General features: G+C 37.4%; 1 protein-coding gene across 14 annotated transcripts in view; it reads right to left on the bottom strand.

The window, feature by feature from the left end:
* The window catches only part of TRIP12 (thyroid hormone receptor interactor 12), a 137,053-nt gene that overhangs the window by 80,399 nt on the left and 32,268 nt on the right, over nucleotides 1–24,386 (bottom strand). For 7 of the 14 annotated variants that reach the window (XM_028105255.2, XM_088021521.1, XM_028105257.2 and 4 more), the window contains exons 2-4: nucleotides 18,207–18,353; nucleotides 2,722–2,847; nucleotides 1,096–1,898 (exon numbers count right to left, since the gene is read on the bottom strand). In XM_028105255.2, coding sequence (XP_027961056.1) covers nucleotides 1,096–1,898; nucleotides 2,722–2,847; nucleotides 18,207–18,304 — 1,027 coding nt within the window. In that variant the 5' untranslated portion in view covers nucleotides 18,305–18,353. The remainder of the gene's footprint in view (nucleotides 1–1,095; nucleotides 1,899–2,721; nucleotides 2,848–18,206; nucleotides 18,354–24,386) is intronic. The other 7 variants (XM_088021523.1, XM_028105264.2, XM_028105266.2 and 4 more) reach the window with 2 other exon arrangements.

Raw genomic sequence — 24,386 nt, 5'->3', positions numbered from 1 at the left:
AGATAATAGGGTTAAAGGAAACAGAGCTAACAACAACGGTCTCTGATCCAACAGGTTAGGCTGATCCACTATTAGCTAAACGTTGACCAGAATACTACAACACTATGTAAAATTTTCAATAACCAAGAAAAGGTTCTAGCCCTATCAAAATATAAATCTAAAAATGTTCTGGGGGGGGATGGTGAAAAGCGAGCTTCCTGGATAAATATTACAAAAATTAAAACTGGACCTAAGTGCTGTATTATTCTATTTGTGTTTTTCAGATTTCTCAAAACAGAAAAAAGAACACCCTTCAGCATTACAGCAATCACGTAACTGAAGAAGGCCACCACCAGCTCTAATCAGTTCTAATGACATGAAGAGTGGGCTTCCCTGAAGTCTTTTGAACAAAAGAGAAAAAGACAATTGCCTCAAGATCCCTATCTCTCACCTAGTTTGTTTCTTTGCTTGAAAAGTATTATTCTGAAACGTTGGTTCCACTCCACTGTTCAAGAGGGCAACATTCTTTCCCATTTACATGGGACTAGAGCCCAGTGTATGGAACGTAAGAGGTATTCATCTTCAGACTAAGCTCTTTAAAGGCCATTAAGTATGACATGTGAATAAGATTTCATTTATACTAGGCTATATTTATTCTGAAAATTTAGCTCAGGATTTCCATATATCATGATTGTATCATACCAAATCTCTCCCCCCGCCCAAAAAAACACCCCACCATTTGACTTTTGATCATAGTCAAAAGCAACTCATACCTGAAATAATTTTGTTTGGTTACAGAAGAGCCAACCTGATAATAGGAAATAACTCAGTAGCAGGTGCTCAAAGGATAAAGATACAGGCACTACAATGTGACCATTTAGAAATAAGAAGGCAGCATTCCTGACAGGTCTCCTTAAAACTAAAGGCAGTATCAAGTATTACATATTGTTACGAACGGATACAGTAATAAACCTAAGACTGCCTCAAGCTGCAAAAACAAAACAAAACAAAACAAATCCGACTACCTTGAAAGCATAATCACTTCTGACAAACCAAGAAAAATATCCATGGGAAAAAAAAGAAGAAGAAAAAAGAAAGATGTTTCCATACACTTACTTGCTAATTTGGCCTGTAATCCAGAAGGTCCAGGTTTTGATGTCTCTGACTTAGAAGACCCTGGAAGAGACAGTTTGGTTTTAGGAAGGCTAACTTTAGGGCTGAAACGAGCAGCCCAATCGAATTTTGAAGAGCCACCAGTTTTACTCTGTTCCTTTTCCCTGCTACTTCTTCTGGGACTGGGACTGGATGCTGAACGGGAACGCCTGGCCTTGTTCTGGTCTTTTCCTTGTTTCACCCTGGCCCCTGGTGGTACAGTGGAGGAGGCCGAGGCGACGGCAGAAGAGGAGGAGGAAGTAGAGGCAGCGGAGGAAGAATCAGTGATGGCGCTGCACCCAGCTTTGGCCGAGGCGGCGGATTTTGAAGCCAGCTTGGTGGGTTTTGCAGATCTCTCTTCGGCACCAGTTGACTCAGACACAGAACCACTCTTTATACAAGAACTCTCTGTCCTCTTTCTTTTTTGACTCCGTGAACTGCCAGCGGCCCCACTCTTTCTGGTATGAGCCTTACTTGTTGATGGTGATGGTGCAGATTTCAGTTGTTGCTCCTGGTCTAAATGTCTCTTCTTTGACTTACTATGTGGCTTATTTGTTTCAGAGGGAGATTCAGTATGCTGAAGTGCTTTTGGTTTTTTGGCAGAGCTAGGAGAATTGGTCCTGTTGTAGTCTGGACTAGCACTGCGTTTCACTCCTCGAGAATTGTCTTTCTTAGGCACCTGCCCCGTTTTTTGCCTTTCTGAAGTATTGGCTCTGTCTGGATCCTCTGGTTGTGGAACTACGACAGCAGATGTTGAACTGCAGCTTCTGAGAGGTCAGATAAGAAGAGAGTTAGTACCAGCCTGCCAGCATTGTACCTGTCGTACAAACTTATTCACTTCTCAAATCTGGGCAAATAAGACTTAAAAAAAAAAGATGCAAAGGTTTCCTGATTAAGTCCAGGGCTAAATAAACACAGGTTTCCAAATGGTTAAAAACAAAAAAAAGCAGGTGTGACTTTGGATGGTTAAATATTTGATTAGAAGATCAAATATTTGAATAGATCAGAGTAATTCTTTAGCCCAAAGATTACTTACACTAACCCTCCTAGTCACAGAACAAGAATTAAGAAAAAGAATACTTAGCAGGTCAGAACTAGTTGATACTAGAATACTGATGCTCTATTCACAAATACAACTTCTTTGTTAAAGCTTGAAATAAATAACCACTTATGTATGAACTTTCAAAATGAAGGTAAGAAAATTGTATAGTATATTATCATTCCTTTCTAAAAGACTCCTGCCAATTAGATCTTAAGAAATCACTGACCTTTGGCTCTACCGATAAAAAACTAAAAACAAAAACAAAACCTAAAAACAAAAAAAAGTAAAATGGCATTTCAGATGCCCATAAAGGTTAATCAAAAGGGGAACCTCACGGCTCTCTAACCAAGGGAAAAAAATGCCTTGTCTAGAGCTTACTGCATTGACATCACTGCCAAGTAAACTATTAATCCTTAAAGTTACATTCAGGGAATAATGAAAACACGTATCACAACATCTTGGGATAATCTGCTAAATTTTAATATTATGCAATGATTCAAATGCAAATAATTCTGCCTTGAAAATGTACAAGCAATGTGAAGATTTACCTTTTAGAAAGGTGTCCCCTTGACAGTTCAGAAGTAGTATTAGACTGCACTTTGGGTGCCTTAGAATTAGATTTTCTACTCTCAGGAGGGCTATATCCCTTATGTTTTGCCTGCCCTAAATGTGACCTGTCAGCAGAAAATCAAAACAGAAATCTATCAGGAAACTGAGATGCAAATACAGTACTGAAAAGTGAATTATGTTTTCATTTTTTTTAAAGTCTCCCAGTTCATTATTGATCCTACCCTTTCCCCAATTATTTCCATAATTAAATTTTTGTTCTACCAAATAATCTTGCCAAAAAATTTGCCTTAGAACCAATACCTAAATACCCAAGAGTGCAGGTCTTTTATTACCAAGTTTCATGACTGAACAGCAATATTATAGTTACACAATAAAGAAATTTTTAACAATTGTACTGCAAACCCACATATGCTAAATGTTTGCAAAAAGCAAATCTGGCCTTTAGAAATCTAAACACTACTTTTAATAGATAATGTGAGTGTAACAGCTTAAAAGCTTTATGGAAGAGGCAGTCTGTAATCCCACAATGATACTGATTCCCAATTTGTAGATTATAATTCAGGTTAGCACAGTAAATGCAGAGGCAGATGAAATCAATTCCCAAACTGATTTTACATAGAAAATCATTAGAGCCCTAAACAGTAAATAAACTTACATGAAATCAACAGAATGATATTCGCTAAGAATAGAACGCACTAATCAAAAGAATGTACACCAAAAACCAAGTCCTAGAGAAAGAGATAAAGAACTGACCACAAAATATTACAAAACATTTAAGAGAGTCCATCATTGATGTACGGTTGGGTTATATTTGTAATAAAACAAATCCTGTGCCAGCATTGTTCTAAGAGCAAGTCTGCAGGACACGAATCAATTGTTTTTCAGTTGTTAGATTTTTTTTTTAACCTCAATGATTAAGTTAGAGTTACATAAGCAATATAAAAAGAGCATGCATTAATATATACCCAGAAAAGCTGGTGTTACAGAGGTGAGATATTAAGGTTAACAGATGCAACTATTTTAATTCACAGACAACATCCATCCTTCATGTAAGTAACATTAAAAGAGCATTTTCTGGTAAGAATAACAAAGTTTCATTAATACCAAAGTTGTTTACTTTGTTAAAAAAAATTATTTAAAGGATTTCATTCTGAACATCATCTCAAAGGAACTTAGAAATAAGTCACTGAAACCTCACATGACGATTCTAATTGAATCTGTAAGGATGCCATACAGTTCTTAACATATCATACAAGTTCCACCATTTCTTCAAAAAGATGCTCTAAGGTTTCTCGTCTCTTATTTTTTTCTTCCATTTTTCCAGAAGAGTTCATTACTGGATTCTTGAAAGAAGATATGAAATTAGCTTCTCAATAAAAAGAAATATTTTTGGATCCGTAATATCATTTTCATTTTTAAGATTTCAATATATGACAGGCTAGCACTTTCTAAAGACTTACTAGAATAGATCAACTACTTAAAAACTCTACGTTAGTCTTTTCAAGTCTTAGTCTTGACTGTAGTAATGAATGTAAGCATTTTTCAAGATACATAGTTTTTCTGAGTGTCTCCAAGCTGAACCTTGTAAGATTTATCCAATGTGATTTAGTTTGCATTTTTCCAGACTGAAATTATGGTAACTCATGAGTTTCCTATTAAGAGATTTAATTTCTAGAAGTTGCTTTTGTTTTTGTTGCATTTTTACTAACAGATCTGAGAGTTCCATTTAAAAAAAAGAAATGAAATTGAGTATATTTTCAAGTCATCCTAATTAGTTTTTAAAAGGTACAATGTTCTGTTTTCAGGGTATACAATTTAATATCCATAGAACAATATCTATAAATTATGTCATTCAGGTTCTCCATATTCTTATTTTAGTCAAGTTTGCTAAGGATTGATTTTTGAATCACAATTTCTACTTCATTATAAAATTTAAAATATCCCTTGCTGCATTCCTTGATTGCAGTTTTTTTTTAAAGATTTTATTTATTTATTTGACAGAGAGAGACACCACGAGAGAGGGAACACAAGCAGGGGGAGTGAGAGGGAGAAGCAGGCTTCCCGTGGAGCAGGGAGCCCAATGTGGGGCTCGATCCCAGGACCCTGGGATCATGACCTGAGAAGAAGGCAGATGCTTAACAACTGAGCCACCCAGGCGCCCCATTCCTGGATTGTAATTTTAAAATCGTTTAAAAAGAAAACTTTATCCAGAGTTAGACTACTTTGCAGTAACGTTCAATTAAATATTCAAATGACAATCTTAAAAAATGTTTATCGTAATATATTCCTTGTTAATAACTAGGGGATGGGAGAGGGAATTCATTCTCTTTGTCAAAAGAATCTGACCAACATCAACGCAATGCTGACAGCGCTGCAGAGGCAGAAGCCCTCCTCTTTTTACCGCAAACAAATTGTTCCTGGCTCTTCAACACATCTAACTTTAGAGCCACTTAAATCAACTCCTGAATTTCTATCGTCCTTACACCTTCAATGACCTAAAGGATTTAGCAGGTAAATACTCTAAATACTCAATATTTGATTACGAAAGAAAAAAAAAATTCGCCCATCTTGGAAACTGAAACTCACAAAACTAGCTTAAAACCAACAATGCCCACATTGACCTGATTGCACCTTTCCTAAAATTAAGTGTAACATTCTCACTGAACACTGGTTAAAAACATTTCAAAATATTAAATACTGATCATGGGGCGCCTGGGTGGCTCAGTCGTTGGGCATCAGCCTTCGGTTCAGGTCATGGTCTCAGGGTCCTGGGCCGGGCTTCCAGCTCAGTGGGAAGCCTGCTTCTCCCTCTCCCTCTCCCACTCCCTCCCCTCTCGCGCTGTGTCTCTGTCAAATAAATAAAATCTTTTAAAAATAAATAAATAAATAAATGGATGGACGGATGGATGGATGGACAGATAAATACTGATCATTATTGTCCTTCCACCTATTGTATATATTTTCTGTCAAGGGTAATAAATACTTTTGGCTTTGTGGGCAATACTAGGTGTCACATTAGCAGGTATAAAATATGTAAACATATGGGCATGGCTATGTTCCAATCAAATTTTTATTTACAAAAACAGGCAGGAAGCTGGATCTATCCCATGGGTCATATGTTAGTTTTCCAACCCTCGGCTTACCACAAGACAGTAGGCAACCAGATGGTACCATAAAGAAACAATATGGGGCCTCCCAAAGTGGGGCTCTGTTTTATTATGCCCATTTATAAATTATTAATGGTTAGAATACTGTAAAGTAAATCTCCATAAAATAATAGCACCCAATCTAGAATAGCCAATTAGAGTATCACAGGATTCAACACTCAATAAGCCTTGTTGCCTTTTAGATATTTCACCAATTCCCTCATTTATCAGAACTTAATGCTCAATATTAATTTTTATTAAAAATTTTTTAAAAAGCATAATCTAAGACCCAGTAAAATTTATAGCCACTACAAATCAAATTTGCAAAAATAACACAGTAAAATTCATGACAAACTCTTTTAGATAGCTCCAGAATGAGCCCATTTAGTAAATTACAGCCCAAGGATAGGTGGATAAGTGGGTGGGTGTATATTCAGAAGCTTTTATATCATCCTATGTGTATTCCTGGGGGGGGAAAAAATCTCACTTTCTGCAAAATCACTCACTAAAAATAACCAGGTAAAAATTAAGATTGGGCACAGAGCAATCGAACCTATGTTATTTTATAATCATGTTCTTAACAAAAACATCACCAATTTTAAAGATTAAATCTCCACTAACATTTGCACCAATAATCACACTTGGCCGACTCTTTGGAACCTTATTTTTGTACTTTCTCCTTTTAAGTGTGAATTTTTAGAGACATTTAAGACCAGCTTCAACAAAATTAAAAATATAATTCTGGGGGATGCTTTCCTTTTTCTCATTTTCTTTTGTTATAAATACAGAAGTAAATGGTTTTGAGATTCCTTCGAGTGTTCAACAGTGCAAAATGTAGTGGTTCTGGAAGTCACTGAACTGGCTACTTCTTACACTAAGTGATTTCTGTAAATCATTTCTGTAAGATTTTCAAGCTTTTTCATAAGATTTTCATAGCTTACCAAATCTTCCATGCTAACTGAACATCTATTCAATTTCAGTTCATATATTAACACTGTAGGAAATACTGCCTTCATTATGAATCAATACTACTTCCATGTTATACTGATATCATTTCCCTATTTAGCAAGTGTATGTGGGCCAACTCATATTAAAGAAACCCAGGTTACAACAGAACAAACTAATCAACTCTGGGTTATGTGCTTATTTTAAGACTCCCATGCTTCTTGTTGACTTTTAGGCAAATCACAGTTGACTGCCCCTTCTAGATACTTCAATCTACTTTTACTACTATTTAATAAAATACTTGGTAGTCCAAAGGGTTAAAAACCATCTCTAATCCAGGGGACATCTAAGACAGGATAAAATCTTGTATCAAAGAACTCATTCTTGTCTTAATGGTAGGAAAAATGAGTGTCTAGTTATATAAGTAACCAGTTAATACTTTACATCATAGGTCTTAAATTTTGTTTGAAACTAATTTTTGTGCCAGACGTATTCACAGTTCAAATACATGTACATACTACCAAACATAAATGATTTGGGGCTTAATTAAATCTCCAAATTTGTTTTTTTGTATGTGTATACAGATGTGCATGCATTTTTATGCTTTTATATTTTATACATGAAATTAACAGTATAATTTTGTCTTCTAAAAATTAAATGCTTTGTTTATAAGGTTCATAAATTAAATGCATGTTTTAAATTGATTTTTAAATACTGATTGTCAATAATCAGGGTGGAAAATTCATTTAAATTAAACAAAAAACTCACTAATGTTCTCAGCAAAATGTACTGTTTTCCTATTTTCAATCACAAAACAAAAACTGATTAGTCTGACCAATGTTCCTATGTTTAGTCATGGCAAAATGCTAGCCCAATGGATTCTGTAATTTATAGTAAAAACTCCTTTTTTATAAAGCAATGTTTTAAATATCAGTGGCTCTCCCTCTAGGGAACATTTTGAAAACATGTTAGGGAACTGGGTGCTACTGCCATTTAGCAGATGTGGACTAGAGATAAAAAATGTCAGACAAAATGAAAAATTGTCCCATGACCCATAGATTTCAAGTAGCCTTGGTAATATATGAAAACCTTATGAAAAAACTTGAAATCTGGCCATGATAATAGGTAAAATACATGCTCATAATTTCTCAGCTTATATTTGTTTTGCATGGTTTTTATATACATTAATTTCTCCAGCACTCCATGGGAACCAACAAAAGATTACATTTTTGCAGCTTTACCAAGGCTCATGTAACATTCAGGAAAAGTCTACGATGAAAATGCTGCTTATGGCATTTAAGTATGTTGCTGTACCTGCCACATCCAGTAAGTTCAAATATAGAGGCAAGCATCTGAATACACTGTCATCTTGTGTCAATGCACCCAAGCATTTACCTACTGAAATAATCTTATTTTGTTACTGTTTTCCTTTTACTTATTTTTACCCTTATAAAATGCTTGTACATTATATATATTTAGAAACATCCTGTTTCTAAACTGTTTAGGCAGGTATGTTGTATTTCTTAATTCATTTCAAGCTAACAAAGGGGCATCATAATAAAGATGTTTACATTATATGATACACATTATAGAGTGGGAGCATTAGATCAATAGAACAGAGTTGAGAACTACTGTAACAAGCTACTCATTTCAACAGATTTGTTAGGTTTGCCAACTCAAATATATGCAAGTCATGACAAGGCATATAAATATGGATAACACAGTTGAGTTCCTGTCCTCAAACAGGTCAGTGCCTCATAAAACAAAGTGATCTACCAGGTGCCATAAAGTTCCCAACAAAGGGATAAATTACTACTAGCAGAACATAGGCTTTTATACACTACATGGATTTAAACCACACCCTGAAGAATGAAAAGCTGAAGAAAAAGAACATTCGAGTCAAAAGCAGAGCATAGGCAAAGGCAGAAGAGGCAGGAAAATATGAAACCCACATGGCACGTGGCAAATGAATTTCCCTGAGCACAGAGCTACATTAGGAAACAAGGTTGAAAGGACAGGCTAGGGCTTAAATGCCTTGTCAAAGGATCTAGATTTTGTCCTTTGATAACAGGCTGCAGTAGGAGATTGACAGCATTACAAACAGTTAGGCAAAAGCAAAAAATTCTGTATGTTCAACAACCCAAGTAATACTGAGGATGAATAAACTACAGTATGTACTTTACTGTGTAATGGAAACAAGGCAGAGGGATTGAATAGAATCAAATCTGTGGAAAAAGATGGCCCCAAAAGGGAACCATACAGCTCAATATACTTTCACCTCCCACATTTCACAAAGGAGTTGGGAAAGGAGTATAAACACCAAGGTAATCCAAAGTAAATTAGTGATTAGTGACAGGTTAGTGATGCGGTGTTAAAAGTATTTCATGGGGTAGATTGGCTTTTAGAACTAACTACCTGAGTAAAAACTTTTAAGATGACCCCAGAACACATACTTTTATAGGTGTGATTATGTGATAACATTACATTTATTTTTTAGATGCATTATCCAACTTAATCCTCAAAAGACACCCAAGGCAGGTCTATTTCCATTTTAAAGATGCAGGAAATGAGGCTGGCACAAAATCACCCGGCCCCTAGGCAGGAAAGGTAAGACTGAGTCCAGGCATTCTGACTCTGTAAATCTGAAACCCCACAGCCATACCTAGGGACTCGGGGTCAAAGGAAAAGGCCTGCATCTACAGTTATGAAATTTTTCCTATCCCTTTTGGTATTTCTGTCCCTAATTGTATACATGTCAAATTAAATGGCTTAAGGCTTTGCAAATAATACGAGAAAAATGGAAGAAAGTATGTCAAAAAAGGAGCCCTCCTGCTTTCTTTTGCTTTCCACATTACCAAGAAACAGCCTTCCATGTGTGATGCTAAACTTGGTGTTCAACTATGGAAGGAGCATTTGTATATATTCCTTTTTTCATTCACACCCATACTCTTCTAGGAAAACATTCCGATACTGAGAAAGCACTTGTAAAAACTGGTGTGTGGAACATCAGATTCCCTCAATATGGAGGGACAGAAGAATCAAAGCAAAGCCTCAGTTAAGGATATGAAATAATCTATGGCAGCTGACATCTTACAGGTTTCCAATCTGTGTATCATGTGACTTTTAAACACAATCTCACACTTAGTGGTTAAAGCAAGAAATCTATACTGCGAAGAAATTTACAAAACACGTTTAAGATATTATTTTGTTGGTCCAAGAAAGAACTTCACACGGTTAACTATGAAGAACCCTATGTGCGAAACCTCCAACTACAAAAAAGTAGACTCTGTTTGTCCTTAGACCAAGTGCAACCATGCCACTGTTTTAACACAACACTGTAAATCATGCCTCCCAGCCCAATGGCCTGGTGGGACAGACCAGCCTTCTCAGTATTACCAAAACAATGCTAGAAGTGAAAGAGTATGTGCATACATGGTTGGGTGGCTAAAACTCAGAGCACCTAATTAGAGCAATAAGATTCACCATTCCTGAACCAGTTATCTGGCTAACTCTAGTATACGTTTTTATAAAAGTGGCTTCAATTTAGTCCTAAGATACAATGAGGTCATTTTCACACCACACAAACCGTGTCTCCCATTAACATTCTTGTCCTCCCAAAGAGGATAAAGCTTGAACTTCCACCTGCAAAGGTCAGGATGAAAAAAAGAGACAGAAGGTACACACACAAAAAAAGAATATAAAAAAGGGATCCATACTGGTGAATTAAGCAGGAGATTGAAGAAAATACACTGTACACATGGCTATGGGGCACCAAGTAGAATTTCGGGAAGGAAACAAATGGTCTGTTGTAGACATGGGAGTAAGAAAAAAATGTTTCAATGGCCTTTAACAGTTATGATGTTCAGTTTACAAATATTCTATTTCTCCTCTGACCAGAACACATGGTAGGGTGGCACTTGCCAAAGTACCTGGAAGTTATGTGCAGCCACACACCTTGTTCTGTCAAGGGAATGTGAGCGGAAATGAATCCCTTCTGGGGGAAGCCTTGGAAAGCCAGAGGGCAATTCCCCACACTCCCTTGCCAGAGCAATCTACGTGAATCCATGAATGTGCAGACAGAGAGCAGAGCCGGCAGCTGACCAAGGATGGACACATGTTCTGGTGGCTAGATTGTCATCAAATACAAGAATGATTTAGTTGTTTGTTCCTGCATCATACTCACCCACCCTGTTATGCAGCCCACTTCGACCCTGCCCTATTTCAACTCTGCCTTCACTCCAATCATCTTTTCATGATCATTTCCATAAGAGATGGTCACATTTCTGTGCCGAGAAATGCCAAGGAAGTCAACCTTCTTATTTCGAGCCCACAGTAGTATCTGCTGAACACCTACCACTTTAGAGCAAAGTAGCAAGTGGCACAAAAAATTAGAAATAAAATCCGCACCCTCTAATGACACCACATGTCAAGTAGAGACAAATATAGCTGACATGTACCACCTGCTTTGCAACTGCTTCTTCAGCCTTCAGAGCCCAAATCAATGAGGTCATCGCTAGAAATGTTTCTCACCTGACCCTAATAATCACCTACATGCCCATTTCCCCTACTGAGTTGTAACAGCTTGTAATAAAGGCTTTCTACTCTCATTTTTATAACTACCCTTCAGCGTGGTGCTTACTAGCATGGTGTTCTACAAATGGATGAATACAATCTTATATGGAGTTTGGATTACAAGTACATTAAGAAAGGATAGGGCTCTTTAAAGCCAAAAGAAGCTTTATTAAAATAATATACATGTGGGGCACCTGGGCGGCTCAGTTGGTTGGGCATCTGACTCTTGATTTCAGCTCAGGTGGTAATCTCAGGGCTGTCGGATTGAGCCCCACGTTGGGCTCCAAGCCCAGGGCAGAGTCCACTTGTGGTTCTCTCTCCCTCTGCCCCTCCCCATACTTGTGCACAGTCTCTTTCTCTCTCTCTCTCTCTCTAATAAGTAAAATCTTTAAAATAATACACACATATCTCCAGATTCAAAACAGCTAAACAACCAAACCTAGAGAAAACAAGAGTCAACATAGTTCTAAAGAACTAAGAACTCAAACTAGCCAGAACTGATGTATTTGCTTTTCTCTGCCTGTCCATCTTCTTCCCTAAGGCAGGAGATGTGCAGCTGGCAACTTCAGATTCACATCTTCTCTTTGCTACCAGGAAGGAGAAAGTTTCCAGTTTGAATCATGTGACCACCCCAGTCCCACCAATGACCTCAGAAAAATGGAAGACTGCATATTCTCCCAGCTTTGGCAAAAGACTAGGCAATGGGCAGCCAAAAGCAGAGTATGATCATGTTGGAAAAGAGTAACTACCATTCAAACCGCAGAGGTGAAGAACTGAGGAAGATAATTCGACAGAAGAGGGTTACTGTTACAGAGGGGCTCACATCGGCTGAGTGACTTTAAAGGTCAGTTCTACTATACAGTGGTATGAAGGGAAGACTCACAATATATACAAACTTACTGGTATATGCTTATGTCGAAAAATATTCTCAGATCTCATTCTTTAAACCTATTTTTTCCACTGTTTAACTTTATTACTATAGAAACACCAATAAAATAAAGTTTATGTGATTTTTTCCCTTATCAAATTAACAATAACAAGGTGAAAATAACATGAACAGAATGGTGAGGAAAAATCACTCTTTTTCCTGATGGTGACAAATAAGTAAATGGGTGAAAAAAGTTGACCATATGTGAAACAAGTTGACCATAAAAAGAACTCCCTTTGACCAAGTGATTTCACTTCCAGGAACCTATCCTTAAGAGACACCTAAATACATTTATGCATGAGCAACAACTTTCCCATTGCAACCATTTAACTATCCAAAAACTAAAAAGTAATTTTGGAAAATGTTATATATTGATTCTGTAAGTCAAGTGGCCATTTGTAAACAATTACCAAAAAAAAAAAAAAACCCAGGATCCAGGGGCACCTGGGTGGCTCAGTCATTAAGCGTCTGCCTTCGGCTCAGGTTATGGTCCCAGGGTCCTGGGATTGAGCCCCACATCGGGCTCCCTGCTCCGCAGGAAGCCTGCTTCTCCCTCTCCCACTCTCCCTACTTGTGTTCCTACTCTAGCTCTCTCCCTGTCAAATAAATAAAATATTTAAAAAGAAATAAAATAAAAACAGGATCCAAAACTGTATTTACAATGTAACCAGCTACATGCTAAATTGTACTTTCAAGACAGATAAAAATAAAAATGTTAACACAAACTTTATCTCTGGATATTCATGTTCTTTTTGTACTTTTCTGTATCTCATCCAACTGAAACAGATTTTAAAGCAAAACCCCAATCTATTTACTTTCTGTACAATTAACACCGGCTAAAAAATTTTAAAAAGTCCCTATTCTGACAATGTTAACAAAAAGTTATTACCTACAGGTCTCATAACTGAGTTTTTACTTCATAATAAATAATTTAAACTTTGCATACAAATTTTTTTAATGGGGCTGGGGAGGTGGAGTGGACTGGATTCAAGCATTTCCTCACTCCATCAAAAAATCTGACAGAGGGGGCGGTGGCTCAGTCGGGTTAAGCATCTCACTCTCGATTTTGGCTCAGGTCGTGATCGCAGGGTACTGAGAGGACTGTGTCCGGCTCCGTGCTGGATGTGGAGCCTGCTTAAGATTCTCTCTCCCCCTCTCCCTGCCCTGCCCCCAGCTCTCTCTCTCTTAAAAAAAAATCTGACAGAGACCAGAAAAGAGAAGAACAGATCAGCTACAGCCCAAAAAACTATAGAAGGGAAAGAGAGAAATCAAAGAAGAAATCTAGTTCATTTATGGATAAAGAACAAGGATAGGGGAAAACAGAGAAAATAATGAGGGGAGATTAAATATATACCAAAGATCCTAATTTCTATTAGCTTGAGGATGAATGAAAACTATTCTAAAAAGAAAAGAAAAGGTAAGTGACCTTGATTTGGGGGAAGGGAAGGAATGGTCACAGGAAGAAAGCTATGCAAAGACAGCCTGATGCAAGTTTAAAAAAAAAAAGTGAATAAAAAAATGAATTTAAAAATTCTAGGAAGGAAAAACTGCTACTTAAGTCCTCAACTGAATGAGCTAATATTCTTCCATTATACATACTTCATACCCTCTTCCAAGTCCTTTATCATATGGATTAAGTGGTTTGTGCAATAAAAACAGTTGAGCATAATGAAAATAATCACCGACTTTAGAGTCAAGTGGTTGGAAATCAGGTCCTGACTCTACACACTAGCTGTATAATGTTGAGCAAACTACCACATCTGGAGAACAGGAGTTACATACGTATTAGTACACAGAGTTTCTGTGAGTCTTTACTGGAAGAACATGTATAAAAAAATTTTTAACTTAAAACACGCCAACAGTGCACTGTTGTTGTTGTGGATGTTGTTATTACCATGAGTTGAATCACTGTATCACTTATGAGAACATTTTCTTTTCTTCTTTTTTTTAAGATTTTATTTATTTATTTGACAGAGAGAGAGAGAGAGAGAGAGAGAGAGCACAAGCAGGGGGAATGGCAGGCAGAGGGAGAAGCAGGCTCCCCGCTGAGCAGAGCAGGATGGACACGGGGCTCCATCCCAGACCCTGAGATCATGACCTGAGCCGAAGGTAGATGCTTAACCACCCCACTATGAGTACATTTTCAGGATCAGGTCTACTTTTGAATCAAAAGCTGACAATAACAGCATTTTACTTAGGAAAGCTAATCAATAGGAATCAGATAAAGAGAACAAAAATACAGTTGTTAACTGCGCCCTCCCCACTTACCCAGTCCTCTCTCTTACCCCCAAAATCACCAGAAAGGTTTCTATAGGTTAGATCACTTCTAGTATAGCACACTCTACAGGGGGTTTCAATGTCAGCCTGGGCTTTGATAAAAAGGTCCCTTTCCAGGTTCAAGATTCTATCATGAGCAAAGAATCAAGCTAAGGGGTGCCTGGGTGGCTCAGTTGGTTAAGCGACTGCCTTCGGCTCAGGTCATGATCCTGGAGTCCCGGGATCGAGTCCCGCATCCGGCTCCCTGCTCAGCAGGGAGTCTGCTTCTCCCTCTGACTCTCCTCCCTTTCATGCTCTGTCTCTCATTCTCTCTCTCTCAAATAAATAAATAAAATCTTAAAAAAAAAAAAAGAATCAAGCTAAGAAGAGAAAATAAAATTCGAACGAACTAATATCTCCTAATTTGCATTCTTAGTCAAACTGGTAAATTTTGGGGGCTAATATTCTAAATTTGAATGTCCTGATCATAATCATACTTATCCACATAAAAGGAGGAAAAATATATATATTCAAAGTTATTACTAAATTATGGTACAGCCACACACTGGAACATAAAATTTTAAAAGTCATGTCTTTTAAACAATTTTAGGGACATGGGAAATGACACAAATGATACTGGGTTTTAAGGGAGAGGAGGGGTAGGACTTGGCCCTCTTGTGTGTGACAGTTTTGCCAGGAAATGTTTTTTGAAAACATGCAAAAGTTGAAACTGTAAGAAATGAAATAGGCTACATTACTGAAAGGGAGAAGGGAATAAAGTACAAAACCCCTCATTATACTCTGCTTTATATTCTTTGGCATGTTTTCTGCCATTCAAACACATTTTTAAATTTTATACTTATCCTTCACAAACGAGCGTACAATTTTTTTTTCAAACTGTTATTACTGAAGTATGGTTGGCAATGTCCTAGTAGTTTCAGGTGAACACCACAGTGACCTGACTAGTCTACACGTCACTCAGTGCTCACCACACTAAGTGTAGTCACCATCTGTCAACACACATTACTGCAACATTACTGATTATATTCCCTAGGCTGTACTTTTCACATCTGTGACTTATTTTAATACCGAAAGTTTGAACTTTTAATCCCCTTCACCTACTTCACCCATCCTGCCACCCACCCCCCCTTCCCTCTGGCAACTACCAATTTGTTCTCTGTATGAATCTGTTTCTGTTTTTAGTTTGTTCATTTTCTTTTTAGATTACATATATAAGTGAAATCATCCGGTACTTGTCTTTCTCTGACTGACTTAATTCAATTAGCACAACTCCCTCTGGGCGCCTGGGTGGCTCAGTTGGTTAAGCGACTGCCTTCGGCTCAGGTCATGATCCTGGAGTTCTGGGATCGAGTCCCGCATCGGGCTCCCTGCTCAGCAGGGAGTCTGCTTCTCCCTCTGACCCTCTTCCCTCTCGTGCTCTCTCTCTCATTCTCTCTCTCTCAAATAAATAAATAAAATCTTAAAAAAAAAAAAAGAGCACAACTCCCTCCAGCTCCATCCATGTTGTTGCAAATGGCAAGATTTCATTCTTTTTTAAATGGCTCAGTAATATTCCATTGTACACATATACCACATCTTTTTGATCCATCATTTTAACGATGGATGCTTAGGTTGCTTGCATAACTTGGCTATTATAAATAATGCTGAAATGAACAGAGGAGTGCATATATCTTTTGGAATTAGTGTTCTTGTTTTCTTTGGGTAAATACCCAGCAGAATTACTGAATTGCATGGTATTTCTATTTTTTAATTTTTTGAGGAACCTACATACTGTTTTCCACAGTCACCGCACCAACTGAACATATGACTGACAGACTTAAAGCAAATAAACTATGGCAAAAGTGTGCCAATCTACAAATCAAATTACAGTTCCATCTTGATTACAACTTTATTAGTTATTTAAACTAATGCATCTTAATAACTAATATCAACCACTCCCATTTCTATTTCCCGCTCATATTGTTAAAATGCATAATACAATAAAATATTTAACACCAACATATAGAAAAAGACAATGCTGCTGAAACATCACTGTGGATTTTAGAACCAGGGTACTGTATAAAGACCAAAATCTTTGTCAGTCATGTCCAAGAATTCAAATAGAACCTGAGTATTACTATGGAAAACTGCAGTTGTGCAAAAGGTTCAAGTTGCTTAGTGATTTTTTAAAGTTTTTTTTAAAGTAATCTCTATGTCCAACATGGGGCTCAAACTCATGCCACGGAGATCAAGAGTCACATGCTCTACTGGTTGAGCCAGCCAGGCACCCCCAAAATGGTACAAGTACTTATGTGTAAACACATGCACATATAGGCACACATATTCACGTGATAAAGACAACTAAGGAAACTATGCCAATGTTAACAGTGGTAATATTTGAATTGTTTGGATGTTTTCCTTTACACTCTTCTGTGTTTTCCAAATTCTCTAAAATAAACATGGATTGTTTTTATAATAGAAGAGGAATATTTTTTAATCAACAGATAAAGTGTGGCTGCTACAAAGAATCTGAATGTAAAAAAGCAAAAAAAACAAGTTCAGAACAGAACTCTGTACTAAGCACTGTGCTACCAGGGTAGCACACATTGCTGAAGTTAACTGACAGTCTTACGACACAGATATCCCCCCACTGTGTGGACTAAGAACTTGAGGTTTCCAAAAGATAGAACAAAGGACACACGGCTATTTAACAGCAGTGACAGTCACTGCACAGAAGGCTGTCTTAGTCCAAAGTCCATATGCTCAACTACCAAAATAGCCTGACATCAATAGGGGGGGATGATATATTCTTTACATTTGACATTTAGTTTTTTTAATATAATTTACTAGACAATATATACACGGTAATGCCTCCAAATGTTGTATCAGGTAACTGTATTAGGATCTTGCCATTATTGACTGCAAGCTAAACATGGGTCGGAGAATGACGCCTTGCAAGTAAAGTTTGGAGTATTTTATACATAAAATGACAGTCCTTGGCTAAATGAGACAAGGAATTTTCCATTCCAGAGAATGCATCTGATTCTTCACAGTGCCTCCTATACAAGTAGTCCGACTAAAAACCTGCTGAACAGCAGACCACTAAGAAAATGATGAGGAAGTGATATGCCCACAAAGTCAGACTGCCTCACCAGCCTGTCAGCATCCATATACTGTCAAACAATAAGATGGGGGGGGGGGACTCAAAAGCTAAACATCAGAACTCAAGATCTTAAAACAAATGAAGCTTCCTTTCACAGTAAAATAAAGACATAAAGAAAGGCACCACAAACCATCAATCGAAAGCCGTGCTACAGCACGTGTGTAAGAGAGTGAAGAGAACGGGCAAACCAAATACGACATATCATTATGTTCGTGACCCTTAAGTTAGATTTTTGACAATGTCAATGACTGACAACTATTTTTTGATCCTAGCACATTTGGGAAATGATGAAAGAACTGCTTTGAATTCCAGTTTTATTTGTGTTACTTGGCTCAAAAATAAGGAAAAAATTACCCATTTGTAGTGAACCATTTAAGTTTTTGTCCTCATAATGAGGTTTCTAAAAACGCTTTTATTCACCAATTACTTTTCAAATTACCATCAAATACATACCTTCCTCCTATCGAGTCGTCTTGTGGTTGGGCCCCGGCAGTGTTCCTCTGTGAACGTCGCAGTGACCCCCCTGGATTGTTATTAGGCCGGTTGGACATTGGCACCTCTCTCTTGAAGGGACATACCCTTTCTAGACACTACCATTCACTAAAAGGGGAAAAAATGAGAAAAAAATATCAGCTATATGTGGTACAACACAGAAACCAAATGAAGGGAACCAAAGATGAAGGGGAAATTTTATGTAAATAATCTGTACAGCCTTCACCGATGCTACATTGTCTTATTTGAAATCTGATTAGTATATTGTAAGATGTCAGCAACATACCAAATTCAAGGCAGGTGGTCCAAAACCCAGGACATAAAATTAACATAGATTTCGCATGGAACACCCAGGAAATTCTCAAAGAAAACAGAGCACAAGCAGAAATTTATCTTTGCTTCTCCATTTCCTGTGGTGTGCAGCAAAGGGCACTACGCCTAACATCAGAATAGCATGGCTCAAGTCCTGTGATAGAACAGGTATTAAAGGAGTCTGCCTTTGTACTAACCAGAGCCTCTAGCCTCCAACTCCTCAGCCACAGAATAAAAAACAACACGTCATGCCTACTTCACAGTATTGCTGTCAATAACAAATGCCATCATAAATACAAAAGAAACCTTAAAACTATGGAGAAATGAGGAGAAAGCGGCTCAAGTACAGTGAACTGAGAAATGGTCCCAGATATCCCAAATTTCAACATCAGCTATGCTGGCTGTGACCTTGGACAAGACACTTAATCTCTAGATTTCATTGACCTCTTCTGTGAAATCAGTGTTATCACCTATCTCAAAAAATTGCTAGAAATTGAGAGAATAATTCCTAAGTATAACAATTTAGCTCAAAACACGGTTTTTAATCATAAATGTGAACTTTCTGTAAGAAATTTAATTATTATGCAGGAAAAAATGCTGATACTCAAAGAAAATCTGTTCAACTGATAAAGAGGCCAATATAACTATCATAGAAATAATCACAATTTGTATAAATCAAATCTTCACAATTTTTTTTAAGCCTTGAGTCAAATGCCAAGTAGAGTTCTTTAATTCTATTTATTGGGAGGGAAGAGAACAAATGTGACATTACAGGAACTGGTGCTAAAGAGAATGCAAATCAATCATGACTAAATCTATTACTAGATTTTGTTTTAAGAGATTCCATGGCTTGCCTGTAACAGGAAGTGAGTTTTCTTTTGAGTTACAAGTTGACCCAAATCAGTAGAAAAGGACTGTTTCTGTCACATGTGCCCACATCATCAATTAATATACTAAAAAACTCTGGTGAGAAAGTTCATACTAATGTAATTACCACCAATTTTAGAAAGAAAAAAGGGGAGACAGTATGAAAACACTGAGAAAGAGAAAAATTAAATTTACATGTACCAATATGGAAAGATCTCCCCCCAAGATATGTTAGAGGGTAAACACTATAAAACTCCGAGCTGTGTATGTATATTTAAAAGGTCAAGTATGTATCCTTATATATTGTCTACACATTGCAAACTGATGGAAGGAATCATAAAACACTCTGTTAATACTGCCTGCCGTTGAGGGCGCCTGGATGGCTCAGTTAAGCGTCTGCCTTGGGCTCAGGTCATGATCTCGGTCCTGGGACAGAGTCCCATATTGGGCTTCCTGCTCAGCAGGGAGCCTGCTTCTCCCTCTCCCTCTGCCTGCCGCTCCCCCCCACCATCCCCAACTTGTGCTCTGTCAAATAAATAAATAAATAAAATCTTTAAAAAAAACAATAAACAAAAAACAAAAAAAACAAAAAACGAAACACTGCCTGCTGTTGGGAAAGAGGACCTGGGGTCTGAAGTCTGCGATGAAAGGAGTCATTGTTATTATTTACCTTTTGCAAGCCATAAAGGTAGGTCACTCTAGCAATGGAGTTAGAAATGCAGGGCTCTGGAGTTACACTGCCTCTGGCTGAGTCTGAATTCTGACTCCACACAACTCGTTCTCTGTGCTTCCGTCTACCAAATGGGGATAAAGAACTTACCTCCTAGAGCAGATGGAAGGATTAAATGAGAAATCCACGCAAACCATGTAACACAGTGCCTCTGGTATTGCAAAGGTGCAGTACATGTTAATTATTACTGTTATTACTATCAATGCTTATTCAGAATAAAAATACTGGTGGCAAAACAACATATTGAGGGAGACTTCACCATAAAAACCACTGTCCAGTTGAGTCTTACATTTCTGGCAATATAGTTTCAAAGTGAATTTTGCTATAAACACAATAAATAGTTTTTTAATTATGGATGAACTTCACAATATAACCTGGGAAGCTTTGTGAAAATATGAATGCCTGGCTTCTGCCCTCAGAGATTCCGATTCTGTGGGTGCAGAAACTGGAGACATTTTAAAAGAGCTCTCCTACCGGACTGCACCAGAGAACAACTCCCTATTAGAGAATTAAGTAAAAGCCGTTCTACTCAGAATTCACCCAAGAAGCTTCACCAATTCAAACATCACGATGCCATTTCACTTAGACCCTAAACAGCATGGATACACAGGAAACAGGGTGATACTGCTGCTTTCACTTTGAAACGCAAAGACTATTATTAAACAAGTTTGGTAGATCTCACCTGCCTATTTCCTGCTACTAAATGCATACTGCCTGTCACGGGGTATTAAGTCATTCAAAGGAGTCTAAGTCACACTGGTTATTCTGACCTATAGTTACCAAAGTAATCTAAATAACACCCTCAACATCTTCAGAGCTTGTCCACCAGTACCATTATCAGACCATGGCCTGCTCATGGGTAATTCTTGAGATTTACAAGAGAAAGGGTGGCAAGTAACAAGACACTTATTTACCGATAAATTTTTTTAGCATTTTTTATGCTTTTAGTTTTTAAAGCATAAGTTGATCTTTTTTTTTTGGATTTTATTTTTAAGTAATCTCTACACCCAACATGGGACTTGAACTCACAACCCACAAGATCAGGAGTTGTATGCTCCACTGACTGAGCTAGCCAGGTACGGCCTAAATTGATCTCTAAGGAAGGAGGACAGGTTCTATTAAACTTTGTGGAGTTTAAATCCCAGAAAGTAAATATAAGATTAACATAGAATACATACAGGACCACCCCCTCTGCCAGGTTACCAATAAATCCAAAGCTGGAAGGGACCCTCCAGAAAAAGCAAGTTCAACTCTTCACATTACAGACAAAACCAAAAAAGTTCAAGTCTCTGAATCCTGATACTGAGATCTAACCCTTCTGGAGATCACCACCACCTCAACTTCAATCAAATTTAATTCCTCTCTGGCTCCAGGTAAGAGCCCAAAAGTTTTTACCAAGCAATGATTTTTCCTTATTATATGAATATTCAGTACTGTCTTAACCAATTACTTATGCCTAATGTATTTTACTAATTAAATTTTAAAACACACACGAGTTACATCAATATAAAAATTATATTGCTGGAATGTTTTAATAACCTGAAATGAATATGAACTCAAAAGATTCCATCATCATGTTGAAACTAGAAGTTTTAAGTCCAGCCTATCAGTAACCCTAACTATCAAGTCCTATAAACATACTACTCTTCTATTACCTTCATTTCTGTGAAAATAATCACCAAGCTTTTGTCACAGAAAACTTCTGATATTAATTCCTAGAGAACTAAAATAAAATAGATGACATATAGGACTTTGAACTCAATAGGAGAAGCATAAAAATACTAATGGGTATGTTCAAGACTAAATCTTGTGACTTTGTTCACAGCTAAGTGTCCAACAAACTTACTCACTGTTCAGGTGAAACAGCATTTGAATTTTATGTGAAAAAGTATTTAGTTCTGGGACACCTGGGTGGCTCAGTCGGCTAAGAGTCTGCCTTCGGCTCAAGTCATCATCCCAAGGTCCTGGACGACACCAAGCTCCTTGCTCGACACCAAGCTCCTTGCTCGACACCAAGCTCCCTGCTTAGCCGGGAGCCTATTACTGTAGCTCTGCCTGTCACTCCCCGTGCTTGTGCTTTCTCAGATAGATAGGTAGGTAGATAAAACAAGTAAGTGCTTAGTTCTTCAGGCAAACAGAACCTTTTCAAGAAAAACAGAACTGCGTTATTAACCTACATTTAAAAATTCATCCTTAAAATTTTATAAAAAGGGTATTCTTTCAAAGAAACTTCAACTGCAGTCATTTTGGAAAGTGATTTTCCTTCTAATTCTGTATTTCAAAAATCACAGAAGAGAGGTTAAGGTTAGGGGAAAAAAACTTAAAAAAAATTCAACCATTCATTTAGTGTAAAACTCAGAACACCAAGAGAAACAGACTGCAAAAATTAACTTTAGGATGTGCTATTTCTTCCTAATCAAATGGTCAAGTATGAAAGGAATACCACAGAGGTTAGTATTTATGCAGAATTTTTATCACATGAAGGGCATTTGATAGACTGGAAAGCAAATCTCCAATTTAGTAATGCAAAACGGAGTCATGAATAGCCCCAAAGCGAACCTAATGTGTTTATTCATGTAATCACTACCTATTACCTATTTGAGTGACAACACTGAAAACCGAAAAAAAAAAACTGCATTATTTCACAGTAAAGACAGTAACATTAAAAAAGCTAACATTTATATCCACACAGGGTGTCTGCAGAAAAGTTTCCAGCTTCCAGAACTGACACTGAAAGTGAATTTATCCACTGTCTCTGCCACCCTCATTTCTAATGCCCTCTATTTAGATATGGTCCTCCAAACAAGACTTGCTTTGGCTTCAGATTCTGAAACTGGAGTTTAATCACAACAGTAATAAACACAACTGCATAACACGTTTATTCCTCCGATTCTATTAAGCAAAATATAAAGGTGCCAATGAGCCTTACAAACCATTTTACTATTCCTACTTTATAAATAAGGTAAGGGAAGTATTACAAAATTAAGTAGCCTGCATGCAACAAGATACGGCATATGGACTTTCAGACTGCAAGCAATGGCATCCAGAACTGCAAATGTGAAAAACTCCATATACTAGATCCAAAAAAAAAAGTCTAAGACTTAGGAGCAAGTATGGTAAGTTAAACACCCCAGTGGTAGTATTAAACAACGCCACAATAAAATAGTATAGAAGTCACCCTTGTTTACATAAGAAGTCATTTTTGCATAAATAAAAATGCCAAGGACTTCAAACAAGACTATCTTTAAAACAGGAATGAAAAACCTTTCAGCTTTCCTAAGAGCAAGGGGCTGAGAGGTGCTGAGAGACAGGAAACAATCCCCAACCACCAAGGAGCAGAAAGGGGGGAGTAAGAGCCACTGGGTACAGAGAAAAAGGCCAAGTGACGTGAGAATGTCAGCTAGGCATTTATTTCAATTTAGGGGCATCAAAACCAATCCAACGTCATGATGGAATACTGAATGTTGTACAACACATAAAAGTAGTATTTTCAAATTATATATTTTAACACTAGAAAACAATATTTAGTGGAAAGATGCAGGGTTTAAAGTGAAAACTAAAATAAAAACTATAGATAAAGTTTACTCTGTGCTTACCATGTACCAGGCTAAGTACCTTTTCATCTAATTTCTACAACAACCTTACAAAAAATAGGTACTGGAAATTACCTTCCTTCCGAGAAACGGTGGAACTTAGTTAAATCCTAACACCATGAGGCCAACGAGTAACCAGGCCACATTCAAACACAGACTTGACCTAAAGTCCATGCCCTTTAGGATTATATCAATATGGCCGAACAAACAAAAATGAATTCTACATTTACCTTTTTTAAAGAGTCAAACATTAGAGAACCATGACATTCCAAGTCTGGAGCATATCCTGAAGATTCTAATCCTTTCATAGTTCTTTGAAAAAAAATCAGTTTAACTGACCATTCTGTAAATGAATTGTCAGAAAATGCACTAAATGATCTGAGAAGCAGTATCAAAAGTGACACTGTAAACAGAGAAGAAAAGGTGACTCAACTTTGCCCTCACCAGGTTGAGGGGCCAGCTTAAAAAGACAGAGACATGAGAAGGGCAGAGGAATGAGGAAGTCACAATGGAGGAACGCTGAGTAGGTTAACAGTGCTCAAACACGAGATCTGGGAAGAACTTGGACCTGGAAACAAGCCCAATCTGTATCATGAAGGGCCTAAAACTCAAAATTTTGCATTTGAGATCTACAGATAT

Source organism: Eumetopias jubatus, unplaced genomic scaffold, assembly GCF_037043125.1.
Source record: "Eumetopias jubatus isolate StellerSeaLion01/CBP00866 unplaced genomic scaffold, mEumJub1_p1.0 scaffold_3, whole genome shotgun sequence".
Lineage (NCBI taxonomy): Eukaryota > Metazoa > Chordata > Mammalia > Carnivora > Otariidae > Eumetopias > Eumetopias jubatus.
The sequence above is the reverse complement of the archived record's forward strand: the minus strand, read 5'-3'. Positions and strand labels throughout refer to the sequence as shown.